The following is a 14992-nucleotide window of genomic DNA, read 5'->3' on the forward strand; positions in this document are numbered from 1 at the left end:
AAATGATGATCATTTTAATCTTTCCACTGAGTAATCGGACCTCTTGCCTCATGAAGCAGTGAGTGTTCGCATCAAAAAGTGAAAAGTTTGGTTGTATAAAAAAAAATAATAATAATAAAAAACTAGCTTAGCTTCGTAGCCTTTTTGACCTGAGTTAGTAAGTCCTTAAAACCGTCTGGTTTGGGAGTCATTGGCCTAACGCTCGATACATGGGTCAATCAGAAAGCTTAAGGGAGCTAAGTGCTAAAAAAATAAAAAATAAAAGGGAATTTTTGCCTTGGTTGTTTTATCCGATGGGGAGTTTAATGAATTTTGAGTATTGATCCATGCATGATTGAGATTAGTTTTGAAATCCCATGACTATGTGTTGAGTCCACATACACTAGTTGAATCCTGTAATATCTCATAATTGCCATGATTGGAGCTAATTTGTAGTTTCCTGAAATTGTGAAGATGATGTTTGTTTTATTAAGCCTGTTAATGAATGAGAACCATGATGGTCATGATATTGCATTCTTGGGAACTACATGGTTGAAAAATGTTTGTGGGTATCATTCCTGGAAAACCCTCATGTGACTTCACTAGTCCTCTGGGAAACTCCTAAGGGTTTAAAAGGCTTGTCGCATACGCTAAATGCAACCGTACATCCCACGAAAGATGGATTTATCTTTTTATTTATTTTATTTATTTATTTATTATTTTACTTTTACTTTATTTTATGTTTTATATTGCTAAGGGACTAGCAATATGTAAGTTAGGGGGTGCGATAAGCGCTAAATGTTGCACATTCAAGCCCCTTAATTTACATATGTTAATTCCTTAGCATTGTTATTTGTTTGATTTTGTTTTGTTTTTGTGTTTCAGGTCTTATTTGATAAACCGTTGAAAATTGGGCTTTAAAGGGCAAAAAGCTAGGCATTCTGGATCTAGGATTGAGCGTAGCCATTCTTGAGCTTGAGCGCACCTACGCTCGAGTGCCTGCGGCCAGGGATTGAGCGCATGCCTGCGCTCGTGCGTATAATAGCTAAGCTCAAGTGCACAAAACTTCGGATCGAGCGCACACGGGCATGTATTGCACGGTAGCAATCCTTTTCCATCGTGGATTTGGTTTTCAATCTCCCAATTGGACTAGGAGACTGACCTCCGATTTTCTCAGGGTTTCTAGGGTTTTTAAGGTCCTCCTAATCCCTATAAATAGGGCTCAAAACATTGTAAACAGACACACCGCTTTCTAGAGTAAAAATTCAGTAAATTGTCTATGGAGCTTAGAAGATCATGAGCGGCTAAACCAATTGTGGGGTATTGATGTAACCCTTTCCAAGCACAATGGTTTGATTGTATTTAATTTTTAGTTTTCAATTTATGCATGTTGATTGTATAACCCTAAGGATTGCTACAATTGATTTTTGTTCTTCATATTAAATGCAATTGTTCTTTAATTCCAATTCAATATTAGTAAAATTTTTATCTTGTCTTATAAATTATTTTACTATAATTGAACTCAAATCATTCTTATTTTCTGTGATTATAAGAAGGGGAAACTTAAGAAAGCCCCCCTGAACTTTCAGCCATTTTGACATACCCCCCTTGAATTTCCAAAACTCTCACTTAGACCCCCTGAACTTTGGTTTTCTCTCACTTTGGACCCTTTTTACGTTAAAGTCAAACAATTTGACTTTTTATACCCATTTTACCCTCTCCCAAAATTACATCGTTTTGTGTCCTAAAACTACAACACCTACCCAGCCCAAAACGACGTCGTTTTATGCATTATTTAAAAAAAAAAAAATAAATAAAAAAAAATAAAAAAAGAAGCAAAATTAATAAATAAATTAAATAAAAAAAAAAAAAGAAGAAGTGGAATCGGGTGGTTCCCTGGTTGATTCGGGGTGTCATGGCCATGGTCTACACCTCAAATACACTCCAATCTGCCCCCCCCCCCCTTTTTTTTTTTTTTTTTTTTTTTACCTTTGGGGGCGACCACCCCATTTTGCCAAGGGGTGGCTCGATTTCTTTTTAAAATTTTTTTTTTCATTTTATTTTAATATTATGCTCAAAACGACGTCGTTTTGGGTTGGGTGGTGATGTAGTTTTGAAACCCAAAACGGTGTAGTTTTGGTTAGGGTAAAATGGGTATAAAAAGTTAAAAGGGTCCAAAGTGAGAGAAAACCAAAGTTTAGGGGGCCTAAGTGAGAGTTTTGGAAATTCAGGGGGGGTATGTCAAAACGGTTAGAAGTTCAGGGGGGCTTTATGAAGTTTCCCCTAATAAGAATGATGGTTATACAATGGTTCTTAATTGGCATGCAATCAATAGGGTTAGATAGACCATACCTAGAAAAGACGGATCGTACTACACCCTAGTTTAGTGTAATTTAGGTAGACGATCCGTATCAACTGAAGATGGGTTATGCTATTCCATTGATTGTATGAAATTATTTTCATGTGTTTTCTTGTTTAAATTATAGCATGCATAGAATGAATTGCTATAATTAAATATGGTTAACTATTGATGTGCGGATAATGGTGAAGTCAATACCGTACCCTCTTTCTCTTATATATTTACTTTATTTATTTTCATGCACTTTGAATTTACACAAACAAATCATTCTCCTTTTAAATTAAGTTAATTTTAATCTTTCAAATTTTGATAATTAAACCACTTCAGTCCTTGAGGTTCGACACCCTCAATATAGCCCTATCATATGGGATTCGTCCTATTGCGAGTTGTTATTTTTATAATTAATATTTTTTGTCACAAAAATACCACAATCACCACTCTTGAGATTCGCATTAACTACAGAAGCTGTTTCACATTCACCATAACGGCCAGGGAGCAAAAATATTAACTCCTCCGTCCGTTACGTCTGAATCCCAGATCCTCCGCTCGGTCATCATGACTACATCAATAGAGCCTACCTATAAAAGATACGGATAACAAGAAGACAGGTACATGATTCATTCTCACTAACACACTATACAGAACTCAGAAAGGAGCTAACTTTAGTATCGGAGGACGATTCGCCGGAACACCCCCGGCGTATTCTCTAAACCCTGCTTCTATCTTGCAGATTGAAGAAGGAGCGACATCTAGAGTTACGATCCCATCCCTTGGGTCCACCATACCGAAAACTGTACCAACAGTATGGTTGCCACTATAGACTTTGCTTTAAAATCTTCATGTTGTTATCAGATTTGCCTTATATTATTAGTTGCTCCATGTCTTTAAATTGAGGATTATACTTGCACCTATAATGATTTATAGATTTTTTAGATTTATTTCACTTTTCTATGCATTAACTCTAATAATGCTTAGAGGGGCGGTTCCCCATGTAGTCACCAATTGGTTAAACTGGGGCAATTGCCAGTAATCTTGTCAAGTTGGCCAAGGTCAATTTTTGGGGCATTACATTCGTACTTTGGGTAAGTGTAGCATTGATTGTCTTTTTCATTTATGTGTAGTTTACTTGATAATGGAGATGAATACTTGTATGTATTTTTTTATGCGCATTATCAAAAGGTTAGTGGAGAGGGCAGCCTTGACATTGAGAAGAAATATGAAGTCGAATTTCAACATTGGTTTCAAAATCATATGTAATGCAAGCAGGGGCAAAACTACATGGCCCTCATGAGCCACTCATTGGGGTGGGGGCACTACAATTTTTTTTAAAAAAAGTCCTTAAAAAATTTTAAAAATTAAAATTTTACTCCTAAGTTTTTAAATTTTGCCTATGTCGTTTAGAGGAACATTTTGGAGTTATGTTACCCGGGCCCAAATCATGTGTATTTATTTGAGTGCGATTGGTGGAACATTGTGAGTAGAACAGGAATACAAATGGACAAATACTTTACAATTGTGAATACTTCAAATACATGGTATAAAAATGACCCATTTATCTTATCATGCGAAGCTTCACAAATATTTTACTTAAATGATACAAAATTTGGTGGTAGTTGGAAAGTGGTGCAGAAGCTGATTCCTATAAACATATATGAAGTTCCAATAGTACTAAAGGAAAATAATGAAGAAGATGACAATGGCGTCAGTGATGAGGTATATCAAGAATGTGAATATGTTGGGTTGGGGGGTATTGCCTTTGTTGAAGAAGCAGATGATGAAGACTTAACTACATTACCTAGAGATGATACGGAACCTATATAGTTGGATGCGTTAATAGCTGTTGATGAAGTATATGTGCAACTTGATGGAAACATGTTCATTGACGATAGCTTAAATAATGAGGAGCATGATACAAACGCCAATGATGAAAAAGAGTTATCTAGCAAAGATGATACAGACTCTGAACACAAAGAGGAGAACACATCAACCATAATGATTTATCTTGATCAAGAGAAGCAAAAACTTTAGGTGTTGTTGTGGAAGCATAGGGATGCAAGGCGCTAAACGGACCACTTGAGTTGCCATTCCTTATATAAACATTGTAAAAAAAAAGGAATGATTATAACTCAAAGACTTCTTATAATATTGATTCTAAATCCTAAGAGGACTATGAACTCAAATGTTATACTGCAAGTCACTTTGATGCATTTAGGAATGGGGCCTTTATTGCGGTCAACATTCTCGGTGCGTTGGGTGATTACAAGTAGTCTTATGGGAACACTTTTCCCAATAAGGAATCTATAGTCATTTATTTAAAAAGTTGAGATAGATTTAATAGTGTAATTATTCTCAGTCTCTAGTCAAAGCTTTTTGGTAAACAGTTACTAAATATTTATAAATAGTGAAAAGAGTTTCACATGTCCGAGAATAGTTATGTAACTAAATCGGGTACTCAATAATAAAGAGGTAGAAAATTAATGTGATAGACTTATTGACTTAATTCTCTATAGAATATTTCATGGAGGAATCAAAAGTCAATATTAAGAATTGTCTAAGGGATTAATTGTATTAATAAAAAATAAATACTATAGTAGAATTACATTTATTTAGTGGAGTTAAATGTAATTAAATAGTAACATGATGACGGTTATAGAGATGACAAGGTTAAAAGCCTATTTAAGCTTCTTCTTTTTTTTTTTTTTTGGTGGTGCCCTCTCTAAGCTAATCTAAATTAACCAAGTTCATGCTTTGATTTATTGTGTTAGAGATAATAAATGTATAGAGATGCATAAGGAAATGTCTAGGGTTGAGGATAAAAGTCAACCCCAAGACCAAAGGAAGAGGTACATAGGTTGGGATTAAAATCCCAGCCCATGCCACATTTTAGTAGTGAGGTGCGGCTAGGGCTGCAGCTTATCCCCCAGTTGCATTCCCAAGCAGACCCTTTTTCTTTTCTTATCCCCTTTTCTTTCTTTTTTTTTTCTTTTTTTTTTTTTTTTCAATTTACTATTTTTCTTCTTTCATATTTAAGCGTCAAATTTGTTTGCCGTGAGATAACTGACCATTGGTTGCAATAGGCCGTCCAAAACTACAATTACGTACCGGACATTTTTTTCTTCTTTCTAGTGATTGAATAAATTTTATGGAGAGATCACCCAATACAGCCTTAAACCAATCAATCTAAACAACTTAAAAGTCTCAGCTGTAAAACAGCTTGAGGCAACAAAAAGTAGTTATCAAGCCAATTGTTCCTAAGCCATGAAGGCTCATTTAGTAGTCTCTCCTCTACAACTGTCATATAATTAGATTACGTAACAATAAAAATTAGCCTTTAGATTAACACTTGCAAATAAAAATTAAAAAATTACTTGTATAAAAACTAATTTTTACTGTTACATCATCTAATTATATAACAATTATAAAAGTCTACTATATAAAATTTCTTTTATCTTTATACAGCTATGGTCATTTTTATTTGTGGAAACAGCTCATATCCCCCATGACCCAAAACTTTTGTTTCTTTCAATGAAGATATTGTGGACCCAATATGAGGTTCAGGTTTAGAGCTTTAGAGGAACGCATTGATATAGAGCAGACAAACAAAGGTTGCATACCAAAACTTTTGAGCAAGGCATTAAAGAGGCACAGTTAAATTAAGAATCTGAGTTTTCGACGTAGTGTAAGAGTTTCATATAATAAGACAGCAAAAAAAGAATAGAGGACACAGGAGACTTCAAAGAGAACTGAAAAGTTCTTCCTCCTCCCTTCGTGTTCACCCTTTCGTAGTATGAAGTGTCATGTCTCGATTGTTGCCGCTCTTTACATTTGCTTCAAACTCATTGAAGTTCGCAGCCTACCCTTTGAAAAAAATACCCTCTCCCTCTCTCTCTGTTTCTTTCTTTCTCTCTCACTCTCTCTAAACTGCTCCTGCTGGCTGGCTTGCCATAACATTGTCAACACTCTGCTCTTGTTCTTCCTTCACCACTGCCCATCCACTGCCAGTTCCATCTACGCTTCCATTACAGTCTTGCCTTTGTGTTTTCCCTTCTGATTTTCCTTTTGGCAAAGCACTTGCATTATGACTAGATTTCCCTGAACCATTTTCTTTTTCAGGTAGGGAAGCCGTCTCAGCAGAAATGTTCACTTCAGTGGCAGTACCTGGTAACTGTTGAGGAGAAGATGAATTACCAGAACCTGGTGGAGGAAGGAAAACTCCAGTGCCAGGGACAGGAAAGCGAGGTGGAGGATGCCTCGGTGGAGCAGCTGGCCATCCGGTCGTACCAGGTGGGAGGGCAACTGGTGCAGGAAGGGGAACTGGTGCAGGAAAAGGAATGGCTGTTGGAACTGGTGTTGTTACAAAAACTGGTTGGATGCCGTTTGGAGGAGGAATTTGAGGACGAATTGGTGGGGCTGGCAATACACCAGTACTTGGAACAGCAGCATAATGCTTTTGAGCCCCAGAATGGCGAATATGATTGGGAGATCTACTGGGGGGTGGAGCCCAGTGGGATGATTGGGCTGCAGGTGAAGGAAGACGCTGACCATCACCAGGTGTGGATTTCTTTGGTTGAGACTTTGTGAAGGTAACAAGTATTCTTTGTTTGCGGAGGGAGGGAATCGCATGTCGTGCAAAATCTGAGGATTTCCCTTGCATTACTAAGAGAGATCTGTGTGTGTCAAGGTGGTAAACATTTATCAGGAAACAGGAGATCAAAATACTTCAGTTGAACCTCAAATAAAATTTAAATTGCAAGTCAAGAAGTCGCGGGAGAATAAATAATACAGATATAGTGAGATATGACACTAATTGACCATAACATGTTTCCATCACTTCTAAGGGATACAAACTTATTTTAAGCCCTAGTTTGCATCATGTATTAACAAAAGAGGCTCCTTCTAATGGCTATAAATAGTTTCTGCAGATACGAATAACAAGGTAGCAGTTGTTTGAAAATGTATCTATATCGTGATGTGGACTTGGTTGAACTAAAGTTGTAGGGTCTTACGGCATGTGGAAGCAATGTCAATGGAAATGCCATCTATTGACTACTATAATAGTTATCCATGTCTTTCCTGAGGTGATCCTTTCAGTTTTGACTTAAAAAATAGGGGAAACTGCACAAAGGACCCTTGAACTACCATGCGTTTTGAGAAGACCCCCCACATTTCAAAAACTCTCAATTTCACTCCTCATACTTTCAATTTGATGCAATCTACTTCCCCCCGTCAATTTTTTACGTTAAATCCTAATGGAAACCCTGAAAAAGACCAAATTACCCCACTTTTTGGTTTTTTTTTTTTTAATTAAGGGTAAATTGAAAATTTTATAAAAATGTCAGGGGTATAAAAGTCATTTTATCACTTTTAACGTCCGGCAACTGACGGAAGAGGAGGGTACATTGCATCAAATTGAAAGTTAAGGGGTGAAATTGAGAGTTTTTAAAATTTGACAGGGTCTTCTCAAAACGTGTGGTAGTTCAGGGGTCTTAAGTGAAGTTATCCCTAAAAATTAATAATTAGTTGATGTCACTAAACTGGAATTTTAGTAATTTCTCTTCCACAAACTTCTTTTTGACATGCTGAAAGTTACAAGCACATTACGCTATGAAGGTATGAATTTTCTTCTACAAAGATGACAAAAGACAACTAAAACAGCAAGCAGCAAAGAAAGACATGGTTCAAAATGATTACCCAGGTGCAAGAGAAAGCTTGAGAGAGCCTCTAAAATCCCCAGGATGTTCGATCCCTATTACTCTTCCAAAAGTCATGTCACAGTCTGTCAAGAAAAGGACGCAAACAGGCCTCCCAAACGAGGATGGAAACGTGCACGGCTGCGAGTGATCACCCTACAGACAATCACCATAAAATTAGGCCAGCTTGGCAAATCACACACTTTAATACAAAAGAAAATACCATTATTAACAACCTCATTATAGAAATCAATGATGCAAGAGTCTGGCTTCACAGTCACAATTTGCATGCCTACTAAGCGCTCAATAACATCTTGTAGCAGGGCAGGGATGGATTCTGTTTTCCGCTCTGCAAAATTTATTAAAAGAGAATTTAACGAAAAAAGATTTTTTTTTTTTTGAAGTAGAATTTACAGAAATAGATGACAGTCGTAATATCCAAACTACTAAAAGAACTCTCAAGATTTATTATCAAAAGAAAAACTACGTAAAATAGAACATGCCTTTAGAGGTTCCTACACCATTGTCATCTTCTGGAGGTGCATCTGCAATAGGGAGACCCAACTGAATCATCTCTCTTCCATGTCCCTTCGTAGGCCTCTTTGAGACCACATACGTCTGACCTGCTTCTTGGGAAGCAAAATGTTAGCAGTTTTTATTTTTTATTTACCTCGAAAGGGAATTCTTCATTATAAATCAGAATGCTCAAGCTAAAAGTAATTTCACAACAAGAGGTAATGAAACAATAAAATAGATCATTGGAAAAATTTCCGTAACAATGCATACACAGTGGGGACATGCCCTCCCTCCCTCTCTTGCCAGCAAGGGGACCAGACCATGTTTACTTATGAAAAATAAGTAATAACAATATCAGTAATGGCAGCAGTTATAATAATAGTTGCGTCATTGAGCTTCACTAAGAAGGTTTCTCAGGACAGCATATAACCAAAAAGCTGCACAATATGCAGAAAACAACTCCCTTGCAATGCATAATATCCCCCTCCCAACACTTCTTCCCACAGCCGAACCAAAAGAAGTCCTCTCCTCAAAAAGTGGGGACAACAGTCAACAGGTTCTTTGAAGATTAAAAAAAAAAAAAAAAAAAAAAAAAAGCAATTTTGAAGACAACTTATCTCTACTTACCTAGGATAAAAGAAGTTAGGCCAAAAAGGTCCCAGAAAACAATAGAGTGCCCCTGCATAACCAAACAATATAGAATATACAGTATGATTCACAGAAGTTTCATTATGCAGGTCTATATAGCTGATATATGTTAAGACTTGAGACTAGTGGCATCAAACCAGTTCGTGAAGGCATTTCAGAGATCCCATATCTGTTATAGCTCCGGAATTTGGCAACCCATATCTGTTAATTCCAGGTTTGATTTAACCTCCCCCCCCCCCTTTCCAAATACATAAGAAGTTGGGTAGAAGGACTGTGTAATACTCCCCACATTGAGAGAATAAATTTCTCACATAGAGTGGGTGAATTATAAAGGTACAATGGGCCTCACATTGGTTCCTTACTACATAAGACTGAGTTTTATAAGTGATTTTAGAGAGCTCTAATTGTAACTAGTGTTTGGAGTGGTAGCACAGATTTGGCTCGAGCTTTTTCTCGGTCCTTACAAATAGTACTAAAGCAACCTAGTAATACCATGAGACGTTGAGGCACTGCATGGAGTGAGCATTATATGTATCAACATTGGTGGATTATATTTGTTCTAATATAGTTCTCAACACAATCAAGTGTACAGAATCCTGTCACAACTAGCTGTACAATTATGGCCAAAAGAAGTAGCTTAGAAATAATTTACAACGAACGAAATTGCAATGTTATTGCCCTAGCAGATTTTAAAGAAAAGGGATGGGTAGGTGATCACAAAATTCTAATAATAATTCGATAAAGAAGATTTTTACAGGCTCTAATTCAAAATTTCTGTATTAAACTGATCTAGAATAGAAAGCTTTGAAGGGGACAAAATTCATCAAATCATTCATTTCAACATTTGTTAGTTCAATTATGATTCATTTGGTCCTTCATTTTTTTCAGTTTGACTGACTCTAAATCTGTTGAAGATTATTATTAACCAAACAATATTGGTCATAATGTTCAGGATATGATAAATAGAATAGGTTGAAACAATCAATCATCATTGGTCCACTCTACATGCATATATAGACAATTACGCACATCAAATCAGTTAGACAAATTTCAAAACTTAGGAGAAAATAAACACATGGGATTCAAATAACTTCAAGACATAAAAGTAAGAAAAGTATGGTCAAATGCATCAGAAACACCCTCGGAACCCTAGGTACAAACTATAATAATTCTTCCATCAACGAAAGGAAAAGTATAATCAACAGTGATAAAAAGAAGATTAGGGCCACATCTGGTGAATCTACAAATAAACCCTAGATGGGTACAGTAACACAAAGCAGTGTTAAGGAAACGCTTGGAAAGAAAAAAGAAAGTTAGGACTTCTTACTCGCTTAATGCTGACCATCTAAAATGCAGCATTAAGAAAAAAGGATGCACATAACGCAACATTTAGTTCAAAACTGAAGAATTATTCAGTACATTTTAGCAAAACCACAATACTTTAAAAAATAAAAATAAAATAAAAAACCACAGAGATGAATTTTTAAGGATTGGTTTGGTAAAGTTTTGGGTATTAAAAAGAATTTTGGAAAAGGTAAAATTTGAGAATTAATATGGTGGGGGCCACATTTGAAAAAAGTGTTGTATGCGAATTCCACAAGATAATTCAGTAAAGTTTTGAAAAGTTTTATGAAAAGCAAAAAAGATTAAAATATTTTTATAAAATAAAAGAACAGAAAAAACTGCTGCTCCATGGCCACCACCGCAGGGCTGCCAGATGGTGGCCACCAAACAGACCAGTGGCCACCAAGGTGGCCACAACTGTCATGGGTCAAGCAACCACCAATGGCCACCAAGCCAGCTTTTTTATTTTTATTTTTTCATGTAACCAGCAGCCTCCACACCTAGAAAAAATCGTATACAGACAATCTCCACATCTGAAAAGTAGTTTTAATTTTTAGAAGTATTTGTGTTTTTTTTTTTTTTGAAAAGAGTTTTGTTGTTTGCTTTTAAAAGTGTGAATGGTAGAATTGATATTTGCAGTCTCTCAGCGCAAGAGAGAGAGAGAGAGAGAAAGATGCACATAGCGCAACATTTAGTTCAGAATTGAAGAATTATTCAAAACATTTTAGCAAAACCATTAGCAAAACCTCAGAAACTTTTGCAGAGAATCGTGAATTATTTCATGTGTTAGAGGAAGCGCATAACTCCATATAAAAATATTCTCTTTTCCATGGATCACTTGCACTGATATCACAGAAAGTAGCCTCCATTTCCAACATTTTGTAACTCAGGTGTCACCTAACACAAATAATGGCATCCATGTCGAAAGCAACATGTCCAGAAACAAATCTCAAATTTTCTAGATAGTGAAACATAATCCCAAATTTTCAATTGCAACAGGAAAATTATGTGAATATCTTAATACTCTCATAGAGAAATGAGAAGCAAAAAGAAGGGCTACCTTCTGAAATTCCAAAGAAAGAGAATGCATTAGTAAACTTGCCTTGAAATTGTCCTCTTTTTCCTGCAGCCTTCAAATCATTTACCAATGAAACGAGTTTTTGAACTTCCAAATCATCAAATAATTTTTCATACTCTTTCAATCCGTCAACTACATTAACCTGAACCAAAATGAGGTAAACGTTTGAAAGTAAACAAAAATTAAAAACTGTTCATTCAAGGAAAGGTATCCATGAAAGTATTTAGCAGAATACTACCGCCTTCCCTTCGAACATCTCAGTGCCAGCAAATGTCTTTGGGACAGTAGCAAGATGCTGCTTGTCATTCTGATTTTTTTCCAGATGCAAATGATTCTCTGGAGGAACATTACAGAACCCAATTCAAAATAGAACAAAAATAATTAATAATGGAATATAACTTAATACAGAAACCATCTTGATAAGGTTAGTCCTAAATCCATGCAAGAGAGAGACTTTGTTTTCTGTTTCAATTAATCAAATACATGCGAGAAAGAGCTAGTTTATTTCCACATTAGTCAAAATTTTCCATCGATATTATAATCACCCAACCCTCTATGCTAAAGAGGGACCCAAATTAGCTTTCAAGTCACATTCACACTCAGGATAGCTTCCCCCATTTTTTTTTGGTGGGGACACCTCAACCAGTATCATTACACGTCCCAAGAAGTTTTGAACCTCTTTTTTGTCCTTAACACCCAGCAAACACAGAAAATAAATCCAAGAAAGGGTATACCTTTGGAATTTGAAGTGAATCCTTCTTCTACCACCTTGGCTTCAGATTGTGAGTTGCCATAAACCATTGGGTCAGAATTCCCTGAACTCTTTGAATTGCTATTTGCAAGAGACTTTGTGCCTGTATCTGCTTCAGCAACCAGAGAAATAAAAGTCAGTGTCGCCATGTAGACGCTCTCAAGTATCAAGTACAAGGCATCTTTCAAAATAATCACATCTTTCATAATTTCTGTAGCTCTAATAATTGATTGTTGTGGTCGAGATAAGGCACGATAGAAGATTTATTTTTCATTAGGAGTAAAAACTGTTGGTTAAAAGAGTCACCATTTCCTGATAAAAAGGAAAGAAAAAACCAACATTTTTCCATAACCCAAGAAGGGAAAGGGGACTAAAACAAACATATAGGCAGATTAAACATTGAAAATTTGCTGTACAGGAGAAATAGTGCCATTGATAAATAATTTTTTGGTGATAACTATAAATTCAAGAATTAGATAGGGAGACAAGCAGCGAAAATAACATGATTTCAGAATTGGGAAGATAGCCAGAAATCTAAAGATGTGATCGACTCACAAATTAAACTAAAAATTGATCCAAAAGGAAAATAATTTCATATTCAAAATACTCACGTAACATAGGTCCATCCAAAACATGCTTCAAAAGAAGTTAATCTCGTAATTAATATCACTAACATCAAATCATTCAAAATAACGATGTACATTCATCTCCAGCAATCATCTTATGAGAATCAATTCAACAAGTAATCTAGCATTCACCATAACTTCAATAACAGCACATTTATCTAAACAAGCCCCAGGCAAACCCAATGGATTACCTTTCTTCTCCTCTCCGGAACACTTATCATCCAACTTCCCCACCTCCTCACCCCCCAACTTAACTTCCTCACCTTTCTCCCTCCCTCTCTCCACTTTCTCCGAACCCACAACACCAATCGATGAATTTCCATCATGACTATTAGACTCTACACTAGAATTATGTCCTTCCTTCACCTCCTCAACCCTCTGCCCTTGCCTAAACCCTGAACCAGATCTCTTAAACTCCTTGCCTCCCGTCTTCGCAGGCTCATAATATCGCTGCTGCTGCCTCCTCCACGCCACCTGCTGCAGCGCAAATACCACTTCAGCCACTGAAAAGTACTGCTGCATATGTAGCACCGGGTTCCAATTACACCGCCTCTGCTGAATACACCCTATAACCATATCATACTCGCCCGGCTCACCCACCGAGCGCAAATGGTGACACAGAGAGTCGATTATAGCATTGGCAGCGGCAAATTCACCACGCAGCCAGGAGATAAACCCGTCCCGCTCATCCGGGAACCATTGTCGCTGGTAGTGCTGGTGGATCTCACCCCCGCCTCCACCACCACCGGCACCCCCGCCGCCACCGCTTGGATACTGCATTTTGTCCGATAAAACCACATTTCCCGATGGCATTGCCATGAGAACCCACTACCTAAAGTTCACTACTACCACATATAAAGCATGCTCAGTAGTACTCGGATCTAAGCATATAAAGCACGGGATAATCTGGAATCCAAATCAGTTTAAGCAAATTCCATAAAATCTAGAAAAATTTACAAGACATAGACCCTATTGAATTGATCAAATTTAACAAAATTTCGAAACAAGTAGCAGCAAGATTCAGTCTTAAGAAAATTCCGAAACAGTGCAAGACCCGAACTGGGTTTTCGATTTCCTATCTAACGGATCGGATAAGATTGCGGAAGTGGAAGCAAAGGAACCCAAATATCGAAAAATCCCAAATTGCATCAATGGAGGATTGTGGGACTGGATGTGGGGCTTTTGTGGGGGAGAGAAAAAAAAGCCCAGATCTGAAAATGGGGTTCGTTGAATTGGGCAATCGAAGCAAAAGGGTACGAGAGAAAATGGGGTTTGCGGAATTCGGGAGAGTTTATGCGTGCGTGCAGTTAGAGAGAGTAGCGTGAAGATGCGGGGAGTATTTTGTGTACGCGTGAAGGTACAAGATCTAGGGTTTGTGAGGGTGGCGGTGAGTGGTGACTTTGTGTGTGAGGAGTGAATGTGAAATGGCTTATTCAGCACGCATGTGTAAACGGTCTTAAATGGTGGCTGAGAAGTAAGAACTACAAGAGCCTCCTCTCTCTCTCTCTCTGTGTCTGTGTTTGCTGTTTTTGTTGGTCACTGGGTCTAGTGTCGAGAGCTGAGAGAGTGTGGATCGGACCAGGAGAGCATATTCGTGAATGTAGGGTGGTTTTGGTAATCTCGCCACGGCTTCCAAGAACAGAGTTTTGAGCTCTTTTAACTTTTGATCTTGTTGAACTTCTGTGTCTTCTGATTTGTTTCTTTCAGATATGTTATTGTTTCCATCAAATTACGGGGACCATTTAACTGACTTTCCTTTACTCAAACATTCTTATTTTGTAACATAATTTTCTACTTTTTTAAGAAAAAAATAATAATAATAATAATAATAACTACATATTTTCCCTTTATACTTTCATTTCCATTATTAATGTCTTCCAAATACTATCCATAATTATCAATGTTTACGTAATGACAAAAACCTCAATAAAAATACCTCTAAGCAGTTTTCGGGTGGCTCTGCCATTTTTTTTAAAAAAAATTATAAGGCTATTTTTGTTT

At 36.9% G+C, this 14992-nt stretch overlaps 2 protein-coding genes across 3 annotated transcripts in view; both read right to left on the bottom strand.

Annotated features, from left to right (window-relative positions):
• Nucleotides 1-5953: 5953 nt before the first annotated feature.
• Nucleotides 5954-14652, bottom strand: LOC132179668 (RNA demethylase ALKBH10B-like). 2 transcript variants are annotated; one of them, XM_059592423.1, is made up of 8 exons: nt 13183-14652; nt 12349-12474; nt 11853-11950; nt 11639-11756; nt 8532-8651; nt 8265-8377; nt 8030-8184; nt 5954-7005 (listed from the first exon to the last, which is right to left on the bottom strand). In XM_059592423.1, the coding sequence occupies exons 1-8, from the start codon at nt 13808-13810 to the stop codon at nt 6255-6257; spliced, it is 2109 nt and encodes a 702-aa protein (XP_059448406.1). In that variant the 5' UTR covers nt 13811-14652; the 3' UTR covers nt 5954-6254. The 2 variants fall into 2 exon arrangements, with proteins under 2 accessions (XP_059448406.1, XP_059448405.1); XM_059592422.1 differs by having other exon boundaries at nt 12349-12477.
• LOC132178127 (uncharacterized) overlaps nt 13857-14992 on the bottom strand; it is a 3829-nt gene continuing 2693 nt past the window's right edge. The window contains exon 3 of the mRNA XM_059590580.1: nt 13857-13897. Coding sequence (XP_059446563.1) covers nt 13857-13897 — 41 coding nt within the window. The remainder of the gene's footprint in view (nt 13898-14992) is intronic.

Source organism: Corylus avellana, chromosome ca4 (genome assembly GCF_901000735.1).
Source record: "Corylus avellana chromosome ca4, CavTom2PMs-1.0".
In the NCBI taxonomy this organism is placed as follows: domain Eukaryota; kingdom Viridiplantae; phylum Streptophyta; class Magnoliopsida; order Fagales; family Betulaceae; genus Corylus; species Corylus avellana.